Below are 22,015 nucleotides of genomic sequence, written 5' to 3' on the forward strand. Positions count from 1 at the left end.
CTCAGATTCATCAAGTAATGAAATAATTAGAATGCTTTGTCATCTTTAGCAGGATTTATAATTATTTGTTACTTCATCTCTCAATGTAGATTTGATACTTCTTAACTTAAAATCAGCCCCAAACATTATCTTGTTAAAGCTTAACATTAATGTTTAAAATGTGCCTCATATACATCTTAAACAAAAAGGTATAGAAGCATTCATTTTGCAGTAAATACTCCATAATAAATCCCAAATCATTCTTACAGAAACTCAATTTCTACCCAATCTCCACAGAAGAGCTCAAAACGCTTGATAAGAGCATTCTGAAATTATATGTCAGTATAGCAAGGGAGCGAGGAAGGAAGAAAGGAGGGAAGGAAGGAGGAAGGAGAAGAGAAGGGGTGGGAGGGAAGAAAAAAAAAGTCTTCCAAAATAAGTGAAATTCAACAGGATTGAGTATAGAAAGACCTAATCTCAAAATAAAACTGCATTCTAGGCACCACAGTTTTCTAAACCTCTTCTTTATAAAAAACTAGTTAAAATGTTACCTGTGCAGATATACCAGTCAGAAGTAACCACTTTTGTTTTGCATCTGTACGGTAATTGATAATCTGGCACCCTGCAAGGCTAGAATGGCGATCAAACATTTTCACTGGCTGAGACTCTCCTTCCATACTCCAGTGATAAACTGCATTATCCGTAACAAGAGCAACCGTATTCAAAGAGATCCATTTCCAAAAGGTGACATCATCAGTCATAGTATGAGCCTTCATTTTACTTTTCATTTCAATGTTAAAAATCTGAAGAGTTTTCCCAGCTAAAAACAAAATCAAGAATTATAAATCATTAAAAGCGTAAAGTTTAGAATGAATACCTACCTAGACTAGCTCTGTAACTTCCAAACAAAAATAGTTCTATTACGAGACTAATAACTACAAGAGTTGCATCAATACAGCAGCAACCATTAAAGAGGTAACAGCTAAGATTAAGCAATCTACATCTACATTTTAAGCAAAAACTATATTACCTCTAATAAACACACTTTAAACAGATAGTATGACTTCCATGGAATCCTAAATCCCAACTTAAAGTAAGTCTAATGAATAGTTTTCTTAACAATAATTGAAAACAAAGCTGTCACCTTCATACTTATAATTAAGTATGTTTACTTTACACATAAACTTAGTTGCATGGACACAAGACAAAGCAACTCTGATAACAAACACGTGGGGGAAAGAAAATGTACTTTTTTAAAAGCAGTCATCTCTCATCCAAATAAATCTTGTGGAAACTGCTTTTTACAAAGAGGATCTGCTTCAATTCTGTCTTGTTGCCACTAGCACATAAGAGAAGTGCATGCTACATTCAACTGGCTTAAGATAACAAAGGGAAGGTAGAGGTGCTGGAGGAAAAGGAGAGGGAGACAAAGGAAGAGGATAGTTTCAGATGCTGTTAATATACTGGAAGTAAGAACAAAGTTCAAGCTTCATCCAACTAAGAAAGCAAGCATTTAGTTAAAAAAAGGATGAAATTTGCCTTGAGTGTTAAGAGTCACCAAGTCAGATGCAAAGGCTTGTACTTGTAATTTGAAATCCAACAGTTCAAAATGTGATTTGGTATAAATTAATAGAGGCCAAAGTCCACAACTATCACTAGGCTATCATGATTAGTCTTTAAAGATTAAGAAAAACACCATTCCTGAGACACAGAGAATCTGGCTCCTGAAGGACCAAAATTTTAAGATTCAGGTGCTGGGGTGACACAGAAGGGGGGCAAAACATACAGCTTTGTACTACAACCCTCCTTACTACATGTGCAAAAATTTCTTTCATAAAATGAAGAATGTTATTCCCATCCCACACAGTATGTAAACCACAACCAGACTTGAAAAATTGTGAGAGTTACAGTCCTGTTTATAAAAAGAAGCCAAGAGGTTCAAAACTGGCCTCAGAGGGAAGCAGGATTTTGGACTGACTAACTTTCCTTTGCTGCCTTCCTCAATCCTCAGATTATTCGGGATTGGAGTATATATATAAGCAGAGTGGTTTGGGGAGGGGGACGAGAGATGATAGCGTGACTCCATAGTGCAGACATATAGGGACAAATATATGATGCTATTGTACGATGCTCCGAAAATATTTTCAATGTATTCTTTTCATAGAACAGGACAATAACTAACACAATCTAATTTAGGATAACTCACCATCTGCACACATAAGAAAGCGTTAAGAAATGTGATAAGATAACAATAACATTAAAAATAGAAAAGAATTTTGGCAAAATTAAAATTATGGCCTTTTAATAGAGAGGTATGGGAATTGCTAGGGACCTGAATTTAAATTCTTTAAAGAGTCTGAAGGAAGCTTAATACCCTAAATAGAAGTAACAGAAGTAAAACACTTACTGTCACAAAACATCTGGTCCTATGTGAAAGCTGGACGATTTTTCCTCGAGATGAGATGAGCTTCTATCTTAGATATGTGATAGTGACATGTGTTTGAATATGCTAGTCCTACCCAACCCTATTTACTCTCCAACTAGTATTATTACTACATACAAGTTTAAATCATGTAAAGCAAAGTCAAAGTTCAGCATCTCTAACAACTCAGTCACAAATTTATCAAGAAATTACCGGGAACTTGAACTTTTCTTCCTTCTATCAAAATGAAAAACAAAGCAAAAAATAGGCAATCGAATGCCTTTTTAAGAGTCAGTTTTTCACCGAGCCCTCTTAAAAACATTTGTTTTAATGGGTCAATTAGTCTCATTCTAAAGTTCAAAGGAATACAGGCTCCCTGACAGTCTAAGAGTCTTTGAACTCTGTTTATTCTAAACTGCACAGTTCCCTTGTTGGGACAATTAAAAAGTTAGTCTGAATAAACTCAAATACCCTTCACTCAAGAGCTTTAATATTCACCTAAATACAAACACACTTTAAACAATTACTGTAAATTCAAGCCCTTTCTTGAACCCAATAATCTAAGTGAAACACAAGCCTGAAGTATAAAAAAAAGCACAGAATCAAAGGCAAGTTTATTATCAAAAAAATTCTGCAATGTTTAGGTGCTAATATTAGTAAAGTATGTTCTATTCCAGAATATGAATCACTAATTTGTTTCCTCTGTAGAGAGATATGTTTAGCACAGTCTTATACCAAATACAAAATATAAATGCATTTATTCTAAAACTTAAAATTATTCTAAGTAGATCTATGTTAAGATATTCCATAGATACATTCCAAGTAAAAGTCATTAAAGTGGTTTAAATCAAGTTCGGTATCAGCAGATCAATTTTCTTTAACCAAATTTAATCAATATACTTAAAAAGGTAAACTCTAGTTATTGGACTTGCATAAATACATAGGAAGAGTTGGCTGGGCGTGGTGGCTCACGCCTGTAATCTCAGCACTCTGGGAGGCTGAGGCAGGCAGATCATGAGGTCAGGAGTTTGAGACCTGCCTGGCCAAAATAGTGAAACCTCATCTCTACTAAAAATACAAAAAAACTAGCCAGGGGTGGTGGCAGGCATCTGTAATTTCAGCTACTCAGGAGGCTGAGGCAAGAGAATCACGTGAACCTGGGAGGCGGAGGTTGCAGTGAGCCAAGATCGCGCCATTGCACTCCAGCCTGGGCGACAAGAGTAAAACTCCGTCTCAAAAAAACCAAAAAACAAACAAACAAAAAAACAAACAGGAAGAGTTTTAAGAAAAACCGACAATTTTTTATACCTTTCAGTGCAATTACTTTGCTAGCTGGATTCATGATGGCGCTGTCTGCTGAAATTGGTCTTCGAATTGGATTACTTGGGTCATTCATATCAATGATTACCACCTGGGCCTGCTCTCCTACTTTTTCTCTAATGCAGATGAATTTGTCAGACTCCATAGTCAGGGTACTGAAGCCAATGTTTGCTGGGTTGATACCCAGGTTCTGGAGCTAGAAAATATAATAATAAACCATGTTACCAAGTGGATTCCAAAGACTTGACATTCACATATGCTCATCAACACAAATCCTCACTTAACATTAATGCTTCAAGGTCACAATAACATCTACATTAAGTTAATTAAAGTGAGACTATTAATAGCCAAGTATTGGACCTTCTCTTCTTCCAACAAACATGGCATTCAACTGTTTCAAAGAAGAGGTAGAACAAATACAGATGAAGTTAAAGGACAGAGCAATATCTGCAAGGTAGCATTCATGGTTCAAGCGATTTGAGGTAATTGAGTTTCTTGATTTATTTTAAGACCTTGGAACTACTGGACCAGTCCTCTCTTACCCCGCTTAACATGTAGCTGTTATTTGTTCACGCTTCAAGAATCTGAAAAATTAAGTTACAAGCATAAAAAGATTTAAAATGTTAGAGTTCTTGATCTAAATAAAGGAACTTGAATAGCAAGAGCAAACAAGTTCTAATTCTGTGCAAAAAGTGCCAAAACAAAGATATGTAAGAGGGATCTTGTCAAAGGCTACATAGCTAAAGCAATGTGTTCAAAGGAGGCAGGCGAGGTAATTCTCAATAGAAAGAGCGTGTGGTAAAGCACAGAGATGTAAAAGTGTGGTTGGCTAAGGGAACTACAAGTACTTTTCTAACAATATCGGCTTGAGGGAGTACAGAATTAAGGTTAGAGAGATGAGCAAGGGCCAGACTGACAAGCTAAACATACCTCAGTAAGAATCCTGAGTTTATTCTACAGGCAAAGGGAGCTACTTAAGGATTTTAACAAGGAAAATAATGGAATTAGATTTGCTTTGTGTACTCAGAAAATACTAAAGTATCTGCTAAACAAATATAGAGGCTCTAAAGATGGTAGGTCTGGCCGGGCGCGGTGGCTCAAGCCTGTAATCCCAGCACTTTGGGAGGCCGAGACGGGCGGATCACGAGGTCAGGAGATCGAGACCATCCTGGCTAACGCGGTGAAACCCCGTCTCTACTAAAAATAGAAAAAACTAGCCGGGCGAGGTGGCGGCACCTGTAGTCCCAGTTACTCGGGAGGCTGAGGCAGGAGAATGGCGTAAACCCGGGAGGCGGAGCTTGCAGTGAGCTGAGATCCGGCCACTGCGGTCCAGCCTGGGCGACAGAGCGAGACTCCGTCTCAAAAAAAAAAAAAAAAAAAAAAAAAAAAAAAAAAAAAAAAAGATGGTAGGTCTTTGCAAAACAATTAAGCATGTAAGAACAAAAGTCACTAGTTACTAGGAGGAAATCTCTACCAGAGTGGGTTATTAATACTCTGGGTGACTAACTATGGTGTAACAGATTAAGTCCTACTAAAAGAAGCTACAATGGAGGCTTTATTTTATTAACCTTGGCCAGACTAGTTTTATCCCCCTTTCCTCCAAGGATAATATAATAAATTCACATGGTACAAAATGCACACACACACCAGAAAAGAAAAAGCATGGGAAAAAAAATCAAGTCTTTCTGTCACCCTTGTCCTCTAGCAATACAGTTTCCCTCCACAGACACCACCACTGTCATTATTATCTTATGGACTAAACCAGCCAAGTTAACTGTATTTTATTTAAATTCGTTTGTCAAACTCTTCTGCTAGTAGTGCTTAAACATAACCAGGCCAGGCTCTGAATAAGATATAAGAATACAAGGCTACATTTTGCTTTCTCTTCACTCTTCTATCTCAATTACTGCTGGTATTGAGTTATAAATGTTATAACTCAGTTATAAAGTGTAGTTACAGTAACTCCGTTACTGAATACAGGGGCAAGGAGTCAAACAACTGTCTAACCATTAATACAAACATCGTAATAAAGTAGAAGATTAACCTGCTTTACAACCTCAAGTATATGCTGTAATGCAAGGCAAATACACTAGCTTTAAAGTATGTAACTTATATTTACTTATAGTAAAGGCTTATAAACCATTAATTTTAACTTCTTCCTGACTTTAACTTTTCTTTTGAGACAGGATCTCACATCTATTTTTCTGAGTAGAGGGTCATTAGACTCGTTAAGTTTAATTGATAATCAGCCTTTCAATAATTGAAGAAAACATTCCAGTGGGCTCATAAAGTTCATAAAGCTATATACCTAAAAGCAATTAAGTTATCCTGTAAGAATCCTAAGCTACCCTGTAAGAATTCTATGTTTCTAAGTCTCTACCAAGCCTTCACCTAAGGCACTGAGTTTCACCTGTCACAGTTTAAGTCCCACAGTGTTTGAGGAAGTCGGAGTAAAAATAGTGTTAGTCAAATAGTGAAATTAAATTCAAAACCACGAAAGAAAGTAAACCACAGACACTACTAACTGAACCCCAAATGATTCTAACAGATTCCTTCCTACTCCTCAACTTCAGAGGCATGTGGAAGATGACTTTAAGAAAACACTATCAGAAAATAAATAGGAGGAAAAAGGAAAGTCAAAAACTTGTGTTTCCAATTCCTTGTTAGATCCCCAGAAAAAAAGCAGTAAGAAAAACACGTTGCATCAGTCAGCAATTACCTTCAGCCTCAGGGTGTTTTACTTGTAGAAAAAAAACAAAGATTTGGCCTGGCACCTTGGTTCACACCTATAATCTCAGCACTTCAGGAGGCTGAGACAAGAGGATCACTTGAGCTCAGGAGTTTGAGACCAGCCTGGGCAACACAGTGAGACCCCACCTCTGCAAAAACTTTAAAAATTAAGTAAATAAAAGATCTGGCTTTAAAGGGACAGAATTGCCTGCAACCCTAATCTATGTAATCCTTATATTACTTTCTCAAACACATGCTACCAAGAGAGCTATGCATATATATTTTTGATCTCCTTCAGGAATGTATTGGTACTACTCAAAATACTCCATGTGGAATAGACATAAATCCTTTATTTAAAAAATGCAAAATTAAACAGGAGGCAAGTGACAAACTTTTTTTTTTTTTTTTTTGAGATGAAGTCTTGCTCTGTCGCCAGGCTGGAGTACAGTGGCTTGATCTCAGCTCACTGCAATCTCCGCCTCCCGGGTTCAAGTGATTCTCCTGCCTCAGCCTCCCGAGTAGCTGGGACTACAGGAGTGCGCCAATGCGCCCAGCTAATTTTTTGTATTTTAGTAGAAATGGGGTTTCACCATGTTGGCCAGGATGGTCTCGATCTCCCGACCTCGTGGTCCACCCGCCTCAGCCTCAGTCTAGACAAGAACAGAGAAGTATCCTGTAACCTGTAATTCCTTCTTTTCCTCTCTCCCTCAACCTCTACTAGTGAATGTAGTGTTATTCTACTACAAATGCAGTTATTAGAAAAACAGTGATATGGGTTACTTCCCTAGGATTTATGTCCCTGTTTGAGTTAAAACACCAGCAAACATGAACATAATTCTAAAGTTCCAAGTTTTTTTTTTTTTTTGAAACTGAGTCTCGTTCTGTCACCAGTCTGGAATGCAGTGGCGCAATCTCGGCTCACTGCAACCTCTACCTCCCCAGTTCAAGCGATTCTCCTGCCTCAGCCTCCCAAGTAGCTGGGACTACAGGTGTGTACCACCACGCCCAGCTAATTTGTGTATTTTTAGTACAGACCTATTCCTATTGGCTAACAGAAGGTTAAATTTGCTTCCACCTCTTCAAATAAGGTAGGTAAGATTGTTTTCCTTACTGATGTTCCTTGCAAATGAGAATGTTTAGAACACTCAGCAATTCTTCCCGTATTTTCCTGTTATATATTCAAAAGAGAAATATGCCAAAGCACACAATAACAGGACAAGTCACTCTCATTAACTGCCAGTCTGGTTTAGGTATACCCTTACAATAGGAACATATAACAGGGTTGCCAAACTATATAACTATGTCTAGTAATATCAATATAGATTAAAACTTTTAAAATGCAACACATTTTAAAACAGGTTTTATTTTCAAAACAGCACATACTAACCATAAAGTATTCTCAGTCAGTTATAAAGGTGTGATGGTATATAAACTATACCACAGAAACTGTATTTTTATTCTTTATTTACTGAGACAGGGTCTCGCCTTGTCGCCCAGGCTGGAGTGCAGTGGTACCACTAAAGCCTCAACCCTCCAAGATCAAGTGATCTTCCTACCCCAACCTCCTCAGTACCTGAGACTACAGGTGCCACTATGCCTGGCTAATTTTTTTTTTAGAGACAGGTTCTCCTATGTTACCTAGGCTGGTATCGAACTCCTGGGCTCAAGCAATCCTCCCACCTCGACCTCCCAGTGTTGGGATTACAGGTATGAACCACTGTGCCCAATCAGAAACTGATTTATAGACTATGGAACTAAGCGCGGATAAAGTCAAAGGACATACACAACATTCTCTATAAACTTGCAGGTATTTTCAGAGGATATATCTGAAATACATGTAGTATATCTGGATACATGTAGTATCCAAACTACAGCTACATTTTATTATCCTCTCAATCTGCAAAATGCCATTAGTGTTGAAGTTGGGGATATTCTATTTTAAGACATGCTTGGAAATTCCTATGATAAAAATTTTTTTTAACTTAAAAGAATTTTAATTTTGCTGTTACAAGAATATGGAGTCAGTAAACTAAGGTCCAAAAAAAGGGGCTTGTTTTTTTTGAATAGTTATCATGTGCATACAGTTAAGCACCAAAATCTCACAAAAGGTTATACTACGAAAAGTCACCCACCCCATCTTTCCAGTAATACCCTTCTTCCCTAAGCAATTAGAGATACTTTTGCATCTCAGAGCTATCCTGTAGCATATGAAAGTATTTCCTCCGCCCTTTTCCAACGGAATGGCACAAGACACAAAGTATACAAATAAACGGCTTCCTTGTTTTTATAGAAAAGCACCCAAACTTTGTAACTCATTTGGTTTCCAGATTAGATTGTGGCCTGCAAGTGGCACCTAAACCTGGATCTAAAAAGGTAATTAAATTTATTCCCTATTTATTCTTTAAAACTCTGAAGTACCTTGGAGTTACATGTTACAAATGATTTTAAAATGCTTCCTTTCCCCGGCATCTCCTTCCTTCTCCATTCCAACTTCCATTAACAGGGGGAGGTGGGAAGTAAAAGGTAGGATTCTGTTTTTATAATGAGAAAATAGTACTTCGGCTTCCCCATAATCTAGAGCAGCGGTCCCAAACCACAGGCTGCGGACCAGTATCCGTCCGTTGCCTGTTAGCAACTGGGCCACACAGCAGGAGGTGAGCAGCCAATGAGCAGGCATCACTGCCTGAGCTCTACCTCCTGCCATTTCAGCCGCAGCATTAGATTCTCATAGGCACGCGAACCCTATTGTGAACTGTGCAAGCGAGGGATCTAGGTTGCTCACTCCTTACGAGAATCTAACTAACGCCTGGTGATCTGAGGTGAAACAATTTCATCTGAGACCATCCCACCCCACTCCCACCCCCAACCAGTGGAAAAATTGTCTTCCACAAAACCGGTCCCTGATGCCAAAAAGGTTGTGGACTACTGATCTAGAGAACAGAGGCTGTGTTTATGTTTCCTCATATGAAACATCTGAGATGACATATATCTCAGAGGTGTGAAGATTTAATGTGAATGCAAAGAACAATGCCTGACATCAAACAGCTCAATAGATACTGCCTTTGTTTTGTTTATTTATTTATCTATTTATTTATTTTCATCCTTGCGCAGGGGCCATGCTAATCTTCTCTGTATCGTTCCAATGTTAGTATATGTGCTGCCAAAGCGAGCACTTTATTTTTATTTTTATTTATTTATTTATTTATTTATTTATTTATTTATTTATTTATTTTTTGTTTCTTTTTTTTAAGAGATAGGGTCTCACTCTGTCACCCAAGCTGGAGTGCAGTGGTGTGATCATAGCTCACTGTATCCTTAAACTCCTGGGATCAAGCAATCCAGAGCTCACTGATATTAACTATTAACATATACAACATATCAGTACTTTAAGCCAGCTCAAGGTTAGCTTTTTTGTATTTGCATTTTATTATCTGCTTAACTCAGCTGTCCATAGGTTGGCTGAAACTCTGGGTGTGAATTTCTTTTAACTACTGATAATAGATTTGTGGTCTCTGGCTGCTTAACTGACTCGGACACTATGAAATGCTTTTTTTTTTTAAATTTGTTTTTGTTGGGGAGGTGAGGAGAAAAGAAAATTACACTTTAGGACTTCCAATTCTTTTTTTTCTGATACAGGGTCTTGCTCTGTGGCCCAGGGTGGAATTCAGTGGCCTGACCATGTGTCACTGCAGCTTCAAACTCCTGGGCTGCTTAATTCAGCTGTCCATAGGTTGGCTGAAGCTCCGGGTGTGAATTTCTTTTAACTACTGATCATAGATTAGCCTTCCAAACAGACGGGACCACTCATACGCCACCATGCCCAGCTAATTTTTTGTTTTTTTTGTAGAGACAAGGTAGCACTTTGTTTCCCAGGCTGGTCTCCAACTCCTGGGCTTAAGGGATCCTCCCGCCTCAGCCTCCCAAAGTGCTGGGATTACAAGCATGAATCACCGCGCCAGGCCAAAAAAAAAAATTTTTTTTTTTTTTTTTTTTTTTTTTTTTTTTTTTTTTTTTTTTTTTTTTTTAAGAAACTTCAGGTTGGGTGCGGTGGCTCAAGTACGTACTCCCAGCACTTTGGAAGGCCGAGACGGGCGGATCATGAGGTCAGGAGATCGAGACCATCCTGGCTAACACGGTGAAACCCCGTCTCTACTAAAAATACAAAAAATTAGCCGGGCATGGTGGCAGGCACCTGTAGTTCCAGCTACTCGGGAGGCGGAGGCAGGAGAATTGCGTGAACCTGGGAGGCAGAGGTTGCAGTGAGCCAAGATTGCGCCACTGCACTCCAGCCTGGGCGACACAGCGAGACTCCGTCTCAAAAAAAAAAAAAAAAAAAAAGAGGAAGAAACTTCAGAGACATAACTGAAAGTAACATGATCATTCCTGGATTCTGATTTAAACCAAACAACATTTAGGGACAATGAGAAAATATTAATATGGACTGGTTTTCTGATATTGTTCTTAAATATCAGGGCGCTATAAATAATATAGTAAGAAAATGTCCTGGTGAGATGTGGTGACTCATTCCTGTAATCCCAGCACTTTGGGAGGCTGAGGCAGGCGGATTACCTGAGGCCCAGAGTTCAAGACCAGCCTGGCCAACATGGCGAAACCCCATCTCTACTAAAAATACAAAAACAAACAAAAAAAATTAGCCGGGCATGGTGGTGGGCACCTGTAATCCCAGCTACTCGGGAGACTGAGGCAGGAGAATCGCTTGAACCCAGAAGGCAAAGGCTGCAGTAAGCCAAGATTGTGCCATTGCACTCCAGCCTGGATGACAAGAGTGAAACTCCATCTCAAAAAAAAAAAAAAAAAGAAAGAAAATGTCCTTATTTTCTGAAGATGCAAGCTGAAGTATTTACAGGTAAAATATGATAGCCTGAATTTACTTACAATGTTTAAGCAAAACAAACAAAGACAAGCAAATACAAGACTGGGCATGGTGGTTCACACCTATAATCCCAGTGCTTTGGAGGTTGAGGTAGGAGAATGGCTTGAGGCCTGGAGTTCAGTTCGAGACCAGCCTGGGTAACAAGGGAAGCAGAGGTTGCAGTGAGCCGAGATTGCGCCACCACACTCCAGCCTGGGCGACAGAGCAAGACTCTGTCTCACAAACAAACAAGCAAAAAAACACATTAGCAATGAGACTCAGAAATCTACGTTGAATGCTCATCAGTTTTTAATGGTTTAAACTTTGTTTTTCCTGTCTTGGTTTTGAAAATATACTCCATTTGATTGTAAATATGGAAAATGGAAAGGGAAAAAAGTATCCATCCTTACTTGAGAGGGAGCAAAGAAGCATGCCTAGGTGCTACCTGAAAGGTTAAGGTGATTTAACACACATCAAGTTCTTAATGTGGGAACACAGAGCACTCTATTTGATGAACTTCTAGTTCTGGGACTATGGTATTATAACAGACTGCTCGTGGTTTTGCTCTTGCTGCCCAGGCTGGAGTGCAATGGTGCGATCTTGGTTCACAACAACCTCCACCACCCGGGTTCAAGCCATTCTGCCTCAGCCTCCCGAGTAGCTGGGATTACAGGCATGTGCCACCGTGCCTGGCTAATTTTGTATTTTTAGAGAGACAGGGTTTCTCCATGTTGGTCAGGCTGGTCTCAAACTCCTGACCTCAGGTGATCTGCCCGCCTCGGCCTCCCAAAGTGCTGGGACTGCAGGCATGAGCCACCTCGCCCAGTCGATATAGACTGCTCTTAAACAGACTGGTTTTGGCATCATGCTACTGTTATATACTCAAACCTTACCTGGGCTAATTTGCTTTGTTCACATGCTCCTAAAGACAGAATGGGGAAACCCTGATACATCAAGGAATCAGGAAACTTAGCGGTGTTGCATGAGCATCTTAACAGAATATATTAGTGATCAAACTATGAAAATATTGTTAAGAGGAGCAAAGAGGCCATGGTCCTATTAATATATTTAATTCAATACTATATACATTAAAAAGGGCAGAAAATGCTAGCTTAAGACATACATCCAAATAAAATCATAATTTTTTCAAGGCCTAATTAAGACATACGACCAAATAAAATCATAATTTTTTCAAGGCCTAATTCTTTAACTACTTAAAGACAACTCTCCATTAGCACCAAGGCGCACTCTAAGCAATCATTCACAATCTATCTGTTTGTGCCTACAGACACCACATAATTAAAGGAGTAAGAGATTTGCTTTGAACATACTAATTTCAACCAGCAGTTCTCACATTTGATCAGTTAAGAATAAACTCATTGGAAACTGGCTTCTCTGTAAGTATACTTAAGAGTTTGTTTCCTAATGAACGACCCATAAACTTGTAGTATAACTCATTCACCAGCTATATCAGCTGAAAATCAAAATACATGAAAACCAGTTTATGACAGCATTACTAAGGACTTATGTTTCACAATTATTGCTTGGCTTCACACTTTCCAGATCCTCCTTGTTTCATCTAAATAGGGAAAATGTAAAGGAAGTATGTATGAGCTACTATATTTCAGATGGAGCAATTTTCTGCAAATGAATTTTGTATCTTACCAAGGACTTTAGAAGTGTTACCACTATAGGCCGGGCGCGGTGGCTCACGCCTGTAATCCCAGCACTTTGGGAGGCCGAGACGGGCGGATCACAAGGTCAGGAGATCGAGACCATGGTGAAACCCCGTCTCTACTAAAAATACAAAAAATTAGCCGGGCGCGGTGGCGGGCGCCTGTAGTCCCAGCTACTCAGGAGGCTGAGGCAGGAGAACGGCGTGAACCCGGGAGGCGGAGCTTGCAGTGAGCCGAGATCGCGCCACTGCACTCCAGCCTGGGCGACAGAGCGAGACTCCGTCTCAAAAAAAAAAAAAAGAAGTGTTACCACTATAGAGTTAATAGGTCAACAATCTGAGAGACCTGATGATATTAGTATGTCATTCTGATACCATTAATCTCTCAATACAAGAATTTTTAAGTCAGTACTTAAAGATTTGGTTAACTTTCTAACCCAAGTATTTCATTAAGCATAATTTCCTTTAAAAGCTCCTAAACATCCTCTACCTTCTCTAGTATCAATTACAGTGAAAAAAGATGCTGACAGCAGTCACTTCACTGAGCCCTTCCTGGAAACTAGCAGAATGTCAAATAAAAACTGCAGCTGCTGTATTCTACAGGAAATAAGAAATGCTGAGAATGCAGCATTCCTTTAGTTCTTCCATCAACAGGATACCAGCCACTCTTTTCTGTAGGCTCCAAAGATTTCAAGCAACAAATAAAAATGCCTTTAACGCTTGCTGTCCCCACACTTAAACATGTAGTTTTTTTCTACTCCATGTCAGCCTTTGAGAGAATCACCGTCTCTTAGAATTTTTGATTCTGGTCACAAACTCCAAATTTAAGCAATATATTCAGGAAGCGACCACAGTTGGAGACAGGTTGTCAGACTATGAGCTTTGGTAAACTACCAGGAGGCTCAAAGACAAAGAATTTTTCCTACTTATAATCAACTGCTGATTCGAAATTTTCAAAAACTTTATATTTAATGCATTCTTAAAAAAGTAATCCAATAATTACATGATATCAGATCAATTAGGCCAATGTTAACCAAGCTGCAGGGAAATACAGGAGTTTTTATGCCCCAAATCTTGGAGATGGATATGACTTACCAAGATTATGCCCCTGTGTAAATGCAATTCAGCAGCCCAAAACAACCCAATGCTGCCACCATAGCTACATTCAATGGAAGGGGCGAGAAGTTGTGCAGAATATATCCGAACCTACCATTCGAAGAACCAGAAACGGGTTTACTTTGAGGGTTCAAGGCCAGGCACAGTGGCTCATGCCTATAATCCCAGCACTTTTGCAGGCCAAGGTGGGAGGACCTCTCAAGCCCAGGTGTTCAAGACCAGCCTGGGCAACATGGCGAGACCCTGTCCCTACAAAAAATTTAAAAACTGGCCATGTGTGGTGGTGTGCACCTGTAGTCCTAGCTAGTTGGCAGGCTGAGGTGGGAAGATTGTTTGAGTCCAGGAGGCAGAGGCTGCAGCGAGCTGTGATTGTACCCCTGCATTCAGCCTGGGTGACAGAGCAAGACCTCATCTCAGAAAATATATATAATACTTATTGCTGACTTAGCATAAAGGATGTTACAAATGAATGTAACCAGGCAGACATTAAAGGTTTGGTTTCCTGATGAGAATAAAACGTCTGGACAGTCCCCTTAATATTCAAGTTATAAAGATCCTTGAGAAACTTCATTCTGTGACATAACTTCCCAGCGACTTCACAAATATACATTTAAGTGAGAGCCTAGTATTACATTCCGTCAACCCTATCACTATTGTATATATTCATGTATCTTTCTACCCTATACTGAGGGACCCCAGGAAATTAGACATTATGCTCTATCCCACATTATTCTAGTTAGATCAATTATTTAAAGCACACTCAGCCTACTAGGTGCTACAAGTTATAAGACTAGAACCATTTTATTTTACAATTGGGTCACTAGAGTATTTTCTTTTTTTTCTTTTCTTTTATTGAGATGAAGTCTCGCTCTGTCGCCCAGGCTGGAGTGCAATGGCACGATTTCAGCTCACTGCAACCTCCACCTCCCAGGTTCAAGCCATTCTCCTGCCTCAGTCTCCTTAGTAGCTGGGACTACAGGAATGCACCATCACACCCGACTAATTTTTGTATTTTTTCAGTAGAGACGGGGTTTCACCATGTTGGCCAGGCTGGTCTCAAACTCGTGATCTCAAGTGATCCACCCACCTCAGCCTCCCAAAGTATTGGGATCACAGGAGTGAGCCACTGCACTCGTCCTGGAGTATTTTCCTGTGAGCTTAAATGCCACAAATACTGTTTTCAAATGAGTGAATGAAATAACTAACAATCAGCATGAGGAGTTACAGATTATCTCAAAATGATTTAATATTAACAAATTCAGGGAGTTCAAATTGACATTAAAATGATTAAACCACCATGGTTTGCTTTCAATTAATACATATTGAGCATCCATTATTTAGCAACTTAACACAAACTCAATATTTTATGTACAATTTTTGTGTGAAATTGTCCCCTTTGCTTATTTTGTGCTGACTGTAACTTTGTCATTACTAGTGAGGAAACAATCTAAGGGAGAAAAAACAGGTTTTAGGCTCTCAGAGGCTCTCTGGGGGTTCAAATTGTGACTCATGTCTTCTAAAAACAAGACACTTTCCATCTCAAAAACTATAGACACTGCTTCACTATCTAAAATTCAGGGTTAAAAAACTACTATTACCTTGATTTTTTTGGTCAGGAAGAGGATGTGCCCTAGATGCTTATAGTTTTGGGGATTTTTTGTTTTTGTTTTTGAGACAGAGTCTCACTCTGTCGCACAGGCTGGCATGCAGTGGCGCAATCTCAGCGCAAGGCAACCTCCGGCTCCTGGGTTCAAGAAATTCTTGTGCTTTGGCCTCCTGAGTTTCTTTTGTTTTGTTTTTTTAAATTCATGGTATTACAACTTCCTCAGGCCTGTTCCAAACACTAAACCCTTTTAATTTTGGTTCTTTCAAATTACCAAAGTTTTCTTTCATTGAAAAAAGCTTCCATTCTAATTATTTTGGTTTCTAAAATTCTTAAATTTGTAATCTCTTCTGTCACACACACACCACTTTTACTTAATTCTGGGATTTACTTCTAATTTTTTTTTTTTTTTTTTTGAGACAGGGTCTTACTCTGTCTGTCAGGTTTGAGTGCAGTGGCATGATTTCAGCCTACTGCAGCCTCGACTTCCCAGGCTCAGGTGATCCATCCACCTCAGCCTCCCAAGTATATGGGACTGCAGGCACATGCCACCACACCCAGCTAAATTTTGTATTTTTTGTAGAGATAGGGTTTGGCCATGCTGTCCAGGCTAGTCTCGAATGCCTGGGTTGAAGCAATCCACCTACCTCGTGAGCCACTGCACCCAGCCTAAATTTAAAATCTTAAAAAAAAAATCATATTACTCCTTCCACATTGCTGATTCATTCCACAGAGTAGGAATTCCAGTTCTGCTCTTAACTGATTTCAAAACCAATTGTCTCAGTATGTTTTATGTTATTACATCCCATTATCTCCATAGGTCTTTCTGTTCCTTTTACATCAACTTTTGCTGCATGCCACAGATGATGTCAACAATTTTCTAAAGTTTTCTTCTGATTCCATCTGAAAAAAATTTCTAGTATTTCTTCAGATCTCTCCCTAGCTCTGTAGTTTTCCCAATAATCACACATTTAAAAAATTCCTGAGCAGCTACTGTGTGCCCGACACTACACTAATGCACAGAGAGTTCTACAGCAAATGAGACACTCCCTTCCACTCAGTATATGTAACAGGTACACAGCAATTACAACAATGCCACGAAGTTACAGGGATGTATGCCTAGCACAGATACATGTAGGGGTATATGCAGTGTCTCAGAAGAAATGGAAACAATCTAAAACAGGACACACAATATAAGGGAGGGCAGGGCTACAGAGTTTGGGAGTGGACACACAGAATTAAAAATACCATATAGGCCCAAATAAGGTACTTATTTTCCCAGTTAGACTAATCATCCCAACACCCCAAAAAACTGTCAGAAGATGTGAAGAAAATGGAACTCTCATATATTGCTAGTGGGCATGTCAAATGGTGCCACCACTGTGGAAAACAGTTTCGTGGTCTCTCAAAAAGTTGAAAGAGAGAAATTACCATATGACCCAGAAATTCCACTTCTAAGTATGTATCTAGAAGAACTGAAAACAGGCGTTCAAACAAAAACTTGTATATGAATGTTTGCAACAGCACTAGTCACAACAGCCAAAAGGTAGAAAGAACTCAAATGTCCACCAACTGATGAAAGGACAAATAAAATGTTGATATATCCATTCAGTGAAGTATTATTCAGCCATAAAGAAATGAAGTCTGATATATGCTATAACACGGAAGAATCTCCAATATTATGCTTAGTGAAAGAAGTTAGAAACAAATGGTCACTTATTGTATAATTCCGTTTATGCAAAATATCCAGAATAGGTAAATCCATAGAGACAAAAAGCAAATTAGCAGTTGCCAGGCGATGGGAGGAGGGGGATGGGAGAGGGACTGCTTCACGGGTATGGGGTTTCCTTTTGGGGAGATGAAAATGTCTTGGAACTAGATACAGGTGTTGGCTGCACAACACTGTGAATGCACTAAATACCACTAAATTGTTCACTTTAAAATGGTTAATTTTATTATTTGAAAGTTTTGATCCCTTTACATTATAAACTCTTAGGGATTAGATATATTTAATGTACAATTCAACTAGTCATTTCACTTACTTTACAGACATTTAAAATTAGGCCACGCACAGTGGCTCCCGCCTGTAATCCCAGCACTTTGGGAGGCCAAGGCGGGCAGATTGCTTGGGCTCAGGAGTTCGAGACCAGCCTGGGCAACATGGCCAAACCCCGTTTCTACAAAAAATACAAAAATTGGCTGGGTGTGGTGGCACATGCCTGCAGTCCCAGCTACTTGGGAGGCTGAGGTGAGATGAGAGAATGGCTGGAACCTGGGAAGTCGAGGCTGTGGTGAGCCATGATCTCGCCACTGTACTCCACCCTTCGTGACAGAGCAAGACCCTGTCTCAAAAAAACAAAACACACCAAACAAAATTATATTTAAACTCTTCATATGCATTTTTGACGTCAGCACTAGAAAGTCATCTCCATTTCACAATGCTTTTCAAAAATCCACTCCAGTGCAATCATACTGATGCAATTTTATAACATCAAATCTACCTGCATATTAGGAGAGTTGTTTTTCCCTTATCTTTCTATGTAAATTATGATCTCTAGGTTGGGTGCCGTGGCTCATGCCTGTAATCCTAGCACTTTGGGAGGCCAAGGCAGGCAGATCACAAGGTCAGGAGTTCGAGACCAGCCTGGACAACATGGTGAAATCCTGTCTCCACTAAAATTACAAAAATTAGCCAGGCATGGTGGCGGGCACCTGTAATCCCAGCTACTTGGGAGGCTGAGGCAGGAGAATCGCTTGAACTCGGGAGGTGGAGGTTGCAGTGAGCTGAGATCACACCACTGCACTCCAACCTAGGTGACAGAGCAAGACTCCATCTCAAAAAAAAAAAAAAAAAAAAATCATCTCTAGAAATATGCCCGAATGGACTGCTTTTCAAGGGATATTTAAATCATCTGCTTATAACATCCAACAGTTCCAACTGTGAGGTCATACACAGGAGAACTGTAGATGTGTAAAATTTGTCTCTCACTAATCCAGTTGATTTCAAGCCTACAATACTATGGAGATTCAGTAAGGCTTTTCATAAGGAGACTCTTTCCTGAGGGTATTTGTGGTTAAAAAAAAAAAAAAAAAAGAAACCTGCCTTAGATTTTCATAGTTCAATATAACCAAATACAGAGTATTGCAGAGACTGGAGAAAGAGATGGGTTTTTGTAAACCATGTTCTCTCTACTCGTCTTTTCCCCCTTATTATTCATCTTTAAATAATGAGATCTATCCAAAGTCAGCTGTTTGCCAAGCAGAGCATATATACTGATAGTCTTTAGCTTCAGTCTGTCCACTTTGGTGGTTTTTTAAAGCCACCTTTCTCAGATAAGCAGCTAATCAGAAATAAATGCAAGTTGGCCAGGCGCGGTGGTTCACGCCTGTAATCCCAGCACTTTGGGAGGCTGAGGTGGGTAGATTATTTGAGGTCAGGAGTTTGAGACCAGCCTGGCCAACATGGTGAAACCCCATCTCTACTAAAAATACAAAAAAATTCGCCAGGCATGGTGGCGGGCACATGTAGTCCCAGCTACTCAGGAGACTGAGGCAGGAGAATTGCTTGAACCTGGGAGGCAGAAGTTGCAGTGAGTCAAGATTGCACCACTGCACTCCAGCCTAGATGACAGAGTCAACTCCCAATCCAATTCCCATTTTTTTCATCTTCTATGACTCCCAGTTTCAACCCAGGGTCACGAAAAACTAATCCCTGAGACCCCGCAGTGTGCATCACTGAGGAACTCCAGAAATCGATAGATGCAGAAAATGAGAAATTAGAGAGTCTGGTGTAACTTCAAGATCTTGGCTTCAATAACTGGGTAGATGGTAGTTTTTCTCCTTTAGTATGGCACATATATTCAACTCAAGTGGACAAAGGGAAACTCTTCCAGAGTGGAGGGGAAGAACTAATATTTGAGTGTCTGTAAAGGGTTAAGGGCTAAATATTATACTATAAAGACAAACACATACTGCAGTCTAACTTTAAAATTAACCGGACATATTGTTTTAATAAATGAGGAAGTTGAGACAAGCTGAAAACCTGACAGAATCAAATAGATAAGCCCAGATTAAACATCTGAGATATTTTCCAGAATAGCACACTGCAGAGTTTAAATTGTTTAACATAACAAAATACGGCTTTAATGGATCTGGTTCCTATTGTTTCAGAAATAATCTTTAAAACTGTTTTACTTCAGAACTTAAAATCCTTATTTACCTAAGGATTAGGAACAAGAAGTATTAACAGTACTGGCAGTCTGCCTCCAAAGCACAACTCTACAAGTCTGTAACCATTTTCCCTTCTACCATGATGCTAGTCAAAATGAACAAATATATTCCATTGTCACCTTCCTTTCCTACCCCTTCATGCACAATTGCCATCCTTGAGTTCAAGCTTCTATTTTTAGGTATAAACACAAAAACATGAATTTACAGTAAAACAGAAAGCAGAAGTTTCCTCCTTTCACAAGTGGCTTCAGACTGGAACACATTCATTCTTTTCTGTAAGAAAAAGTCTATAGGTAAGTGTGACAAGTTCAGTCTTATGAGAGGGATGCAGATAATCCTGGCTACAAGTTAACCGGATCCCAATCATCCTGCACAATTTTCCAATATGAAATAAAGTCCTTAAAAAATATATACCTAAATAATCATTCAAGGCATAAAGTCAGATGTTAGTTTGCTGTCTCCTACTTTTCTCATAATATAAAAAATATTTCCCGAAAAACAAACGACAGTACTACTAGAATCAAAGACCATCACAGCATAGATACAAACAATTGTGGCATATTTTGCAGTTCAAATGATACAGACCATTTACCAGATGAGGCAATGAGCCAAATGAAAGAACAAGTATTAAAAATCTGACTGCTCACTAACTGTGAGACTCTAAAAGTTACCTGCTATGAACTTCAGTTGCCCAATCTCTACAATAAGGCTAATCCGACCTAAGCACAAGGGTTCCCTTGCTAATTAAATGAGATAATAAACATTAAATATTTAATACAGTTCTTGGCACATAACAGGTGCTCAAACAGCTATAATGGACAATGTATTTTGATTTTATGGGTTAGATTTCAGGACAATTAAGATTTGAAGAGTTATTGCCTCAAAAATAGGACGAGGCTTGGTGTCTCACACTTGTAATTCCAGCACTTTGGGAGGCTGAGGCAGGCAGACTGCTTGAGCCCAGGATTTTGAGACATCCTGGGAAACATGGCAAAACCCCGACTCTACAAAAAAAATACAAAAATTAGCTGGGTTTGGTGGTGCACGCCTGTAGTCCCAGCTATTTTTGGGGGGCTGAGGTGGGAGGACCTAAGCCCAGGGAGGTCAAGGCTGCAGTGGGCCTTGATCATGCCACTGCACTCCAGCCTGGGTAACAGAGTGAGACCCTGTCTCAAAAAAAAAAAAAAAAAAAAAAAAAAAAAAAAGATAGGACAAAATATCTTAAATTATGTCTTAATTTAAGGAGATAATACAAAAGAAGAAACTCACAAAAGTCTGACAGATGGGTTTTGCATAATACCTTTAGGTCCAAGCTTACAGCCATCTCCTGAGTTAAGAGCATTAGCCACGGGCACTTGACCAAGAATCGAAGAAAAGACACCCAGAGCTGTAAACTTTGCTGTGGCTCAGAAGACACGTTTATTTCATGAAGTAGTTTTGGCATGGCATATACGTACATGAACTTAGAGAAGCAGCCTCATTCTAATATACAGGAGTAAAATATCAGCTATGAACCTACTGCTTATCTAAGTGAGAAGATTCACTTCAACACTACCACCCTAAAAAAGGACACATACAATAACTCTAACAAAGGCCTGACTGGCATTCCATATGGGTATTTTATCCAATATGATTCATTAAGATTTTTTTTCAAATTTTTTTTCAAATTAGGAACCCTAATTTAAAATGTACCAGTGGCACACAATGAGACTCATGGGACATAATAAAAGGTTTATTTAAAAGTTTCTTTTTTGGGGGCAGTTTCAGAGTGTAATCAACTTTGTATCATATCAATTATTTGTATTAAATTGTGCACAATATCAAATGTTCAAATACATAAAAGATCCACAATCAAGTAGACAACATTGATGGTTGGAATGACAAGTGAACAGCCTTTGCCAACTCATCAATGGAAGCATGAATACAAGGTGTAGTCCATCCTGTTTACCACCTTGTCCCTAAGGTCTAACACAGTTCCTGATCTGCAGTAAGTACTCAAATATTAGGTAAATGAACTAACCCCAAATACTTATACACCATAAAATGCTGGATCTGCAAATGAATATT

General features: G+C 39.2%; 1 protein-coding gene and 1 non-coding gene across 2 annotated transcripts in view; both read right to left on the reverse strand.

Moving 5' to 3' along the window:
- Positions 1-22,015, reverse strand: part of CLTC (clathrin heavy chain) — a 76,004-nt gene that overhangs the window by 47,673 nt on the left and 6,316 nt on the right. Inside the window, exons 2-3 of the mRNA XM_010364053.2 lie at positions 3,710-3,917; positions 531-799 (exon numbers count right to left, since the gene is read on the reverse strand). Coding sequence (XP_010362355.1) covers positions 531-799; positions 3,710-3,917 — 477 coding nt within the window. The remainder of the gene's footprint in view (positions 1-530; positions 800-3,709; positions 3,918-22,015) is intronic.
- LOC115895104 lies at positions 9,518-9,624 on the reverse strand. Its single transcript, XR_004055295.1, has one exon. It is a non-coding gene; the product is annotated as a U6 spliceosomal RNA (small nuclear RNA).

The sequence above is a fragment of the Rhinopithecus roxellana genome, chromosome 19, assembly GCF_007565055.1.
Source record: "Rhinopithecus roxellana isolate Shanxi Qingling chromosome 19, ASM756505v1, whole genome shotgun sequence".
In the NCBI taxonomy this organism is placed as follows: domain Eukaryota; kingdom Metazoa; phylum Chordata; class Mammalia; order Primates; family Cercopithecidae; genus Rhinopithecus; species Rhinopithecus roxellana.